Genomic DNA, 3015 nt, shown 5'->3' with positions numbered 1-3015 from the left:
CCGCCGCTGGGAATGGACAAGTCACGCACAACCCGGAGGAGCACCCTGGGCCGCGAGGAAGTGCGCCAGCTCGCCGACCTTCTTCGGCAGGGCGTTGGTGATCCGATTGATGACCATGGCCGGAACCCATGCGCAGGGATCATTGCACATGATGTGCACGGCCCGAGTGACCGGCGGCGCGCCCGGGTCCGAGAGGAGCTCCAGCCGCCAGCCGCCAAGGTACACGCACGAGAGAGTGCGCGCATCCTTCGGCAGGGAGGGATGCTGGCGAAGGTCATCGGCAGACGGGTCGGCCAGGAGCTCTGGCGAGCCGGCCGCCTGGCCGGCCGTCGGCAGGGTGCTCGCATCGGTGGCCTGGATCGATCGCGACACGCAGTAAAGGGTGTTTGGCTCGTTGGGCGGCTGGTACGAGCACCCGACGAAGACAAGATCGCGCTCACTGGGCGGCAGAGGTGGCATCCGCGTGTCAATGCAGGCGGCCGAAGAGCCCCAAAGGACCGAGCCATGGGGCGGCGAAAAGAATGAAAGACAGAAGGCGCGAGACCACCTCGTGCATGTATCCATGTGTGTGTAGGAGGAGAAAGAGAGAGAGGGAGAGAGAGAGAGAGAGAAGGAAAGAAAAGGAGGAAGGGAGGCGGACAGTGCCGGTCGATGCGTACATCTTGGCCACCGGCTTCAGGCGAACATGCACCAGATCCACGGCGCCAGTGGCCGTGAAGGCCCGGTCCAGGCGCTTGTAATCGTCGACCATGGGGTCCCACACCTGCCGGGCGGAGAGCGTGTCGATCGCGGCTGCCACATCCTCGGGCCGGACCCCGGGCAGGTCCACCAGCCCGGCCACAAACCGCGAGGGGTTCTTGGCCGGGGGGCTCCGCCGCAGGGCCGGCATGAGTGCCGGGTTCCGGATGAACATGCGCAAGTCCGGGTGTGTGGCCCCGGGGAGTGGCTGCCAGTGGGGCGACGGCTGCCATGGCTCCCGGCCGCGGGCCGCCCCGCGAAGCTCCCCCACCAGCAGACGCAGATCCCGCAGGGCCCAATGCCCGGCCAGGGCAAGGGACTGCTCGGCGGCATTCAGACGTGGGGGCGGCGTGCACGGCGGAAGGCCCGCGCTGCTGGCAGTCGAGTCGGGGCCCCCGCCAGCGGCGCGGGCCCCGCACTTCAGAGGATTGAGCTGCGCCTCGGACAGGCCGAACCCCTGGGCCATGGCCGCGCGAGTGGCCAGATTGATGGCGCCCAGCGAGGGAAAGGGAGCCACCGGGCTGGCCGCAGCCGCGGCCTCCTCCCTGGCCGGGCAGCCGGGCTCCTTCTCTGGCGGCGTGGGCGGTCGCTCGGCCAGTCGAGAAGTGGAGGCCGCCCCCCCCATCGGCCGCTCGAGGACCAGGGAGGCCGCGCCGGAGGAGGACGACCGGCCCAGGGCCGCCTCCACGGCCGAGGCCACCAGCAGTGCGGCCGGCGACACCGGGCTCTCCGGGGCCGAGGGGCTGCCCCCGGCCGAGCTCCGGCCGCCGATGCTCGAGGCTGCCCCCCCGGCCGGTCGAGGGGGGCTCGAGTCCTTTGGCGGGGCGTCCAGCTGGCCGGGCAGTCGCAGGTCCCGGTCATGGGCGATCGTGGGGATGAGCTGAACCGGCTGCGGGCCTCCGCCCGGGAGCTCGAGCTGGAAGTGCCAGCCCGGTCGCCGGCCCTCGCGGGCCGCCAGCCGTGAAGCGGCCATTTCCGACGCGCCAAGGCGGAAGTCCCAGCTCCCGGCCGCGGGGGGAGCCATTTCCACGAGGATCGGCCCGCGTGCACCGAGGCGCACGATGGAGAACACCGGCCGCGAGGGGGCCGGCGGGCCGGCGGACCGCGATGCGGCTGGCCCTGGCCCGGCGCTTTTCAGCACAATGTGCAGGAGCCCGGGCGCATTCGCCGGCACGGCTCCAGGCGTCAGCAGAAAGACGTAGGGCGAGGCCTACCGGCGGCGGGTTCCCGTCGGGCAATGTCCCCACAAAGCGCAGGACCCCACCGAGAGGACGAGACACCCGGGAAGGGAGAGGCGAGCCGGCGAGGTGGGATATGTCAGCCGGCAGGTGTATGCAGCTCGAGGCACGGCCCCCCCCCCCCCCCCTCACCCAGCCGGGCCCCCGGTGGAGAAAGGATGGGGGGGGTGCTTCCGTGCGGACCTGGGCTGCGAGCACAACCCCCGCCCGCCCCCGCGGGAGGGAGGCGCGTCATGCTCGATCGCCGTGGGGCGGGCCGCTCAGCACGGAGCGAGGGCCGGGATAATAATCCGCCCCGCTCTTCCCGGGCGCGCGAGCACGCCCGAGCACATATCTCCCGGCCGCCTGCCTCTTTGCTGGGCCCCTTTGCTGACTCGCCGCCTGCCCGGGGCGGGAGGAGGGCGATTCCCCGGCCCCCTGGGGGGAGGGCACTCGGGCGCGAGCGCGCTTGGACGGCTGGCATGCACTCATGTTATCGCGTGCGGGGGTCGCCGGTCTTTTCAGGCGGCGCGGCGCGGCCAGACGGGGAAGCCAGCTGCATCATCTCCCCCCCCCCCTGGACTTGGAAGGTGTTACGTCTTCTGTTCGGCGGGCTCGGGCCGGGCCACAGAAAAAGAAAACATACGGGCGCACCTCTCCCGGGCGGGGAGAGGGGGCGGGGGGCTGGGCGAACTGCGCCCACCGAGGGAGGGGCATATGCCCCAGGCCCCAAGGCACGCAGCCGGCGGCAGCTGCCACCGCGTGTGAGCGCCGCGACCGTCGGGACCTCCCCGGGGGCATACCTATCGAAATTCGAATTGTCATCGCTTTTGGCCGATTATCTCCTCGATACCTGGCCGGAGGGCGCCCGGCCCAGGACGGAGAACGCCGACGCGCCCAGGCGCCCGGGAGGTCTGGTGGGCCAGAATAGACGGATCACGTTTTGTGGTCAGGCGCCCACCGGGCGACAGGAATTGTGGGCTCCCCGGCTTGCCCGCCCGCCTCTCTCGAGGGCTGGGCCGGGGCGCCGGATCTGCCCCGGCCTGTTGTGGGGGGGGGG

At 71.5% G+C, this 3015-nt stretch overlaps 1 protein-coding gene across 1 annotated transcript; it reads right to left on the bottom strand.

Annotated features, from left to right (window-relative positions):
• Positions 1-21: 21 nt before the first annotated feature.
• H696_04840 (hypothetical protein) lies at positions 22-2447 on the bottom strand (the record flags this gene model as incomplete). Its single annotated transcript, XM_009498705.1, has 3 exons — positions 22-439; positions 660-1948; positions 2409-2447. 3 exons carry the CDS (start codon positions 2445-2447, stop codon positions 22-24), a joined length of 1746 nt encoding a protein of 581 aa, XP_009496980.1.
• Positions 2448-3015: the final 568 nt, after the last annotated feature.

The sequence above is a fragment of the Fonticula alba genome (assembly GCF_000388065.1).
Source record: "Fonticula alba strain ATCC 38817 unplaced genomic scaffold supercont2.8, whole genome shotgun sequence".
Lineage (NCBI taxonomy): Eukaryota > Rotosphaerida > Fonticulaceae > Fonticula > Fonticula alba.
This window is presented reverse-complemented; position numbering and strand designations above follow the sequence as displayed.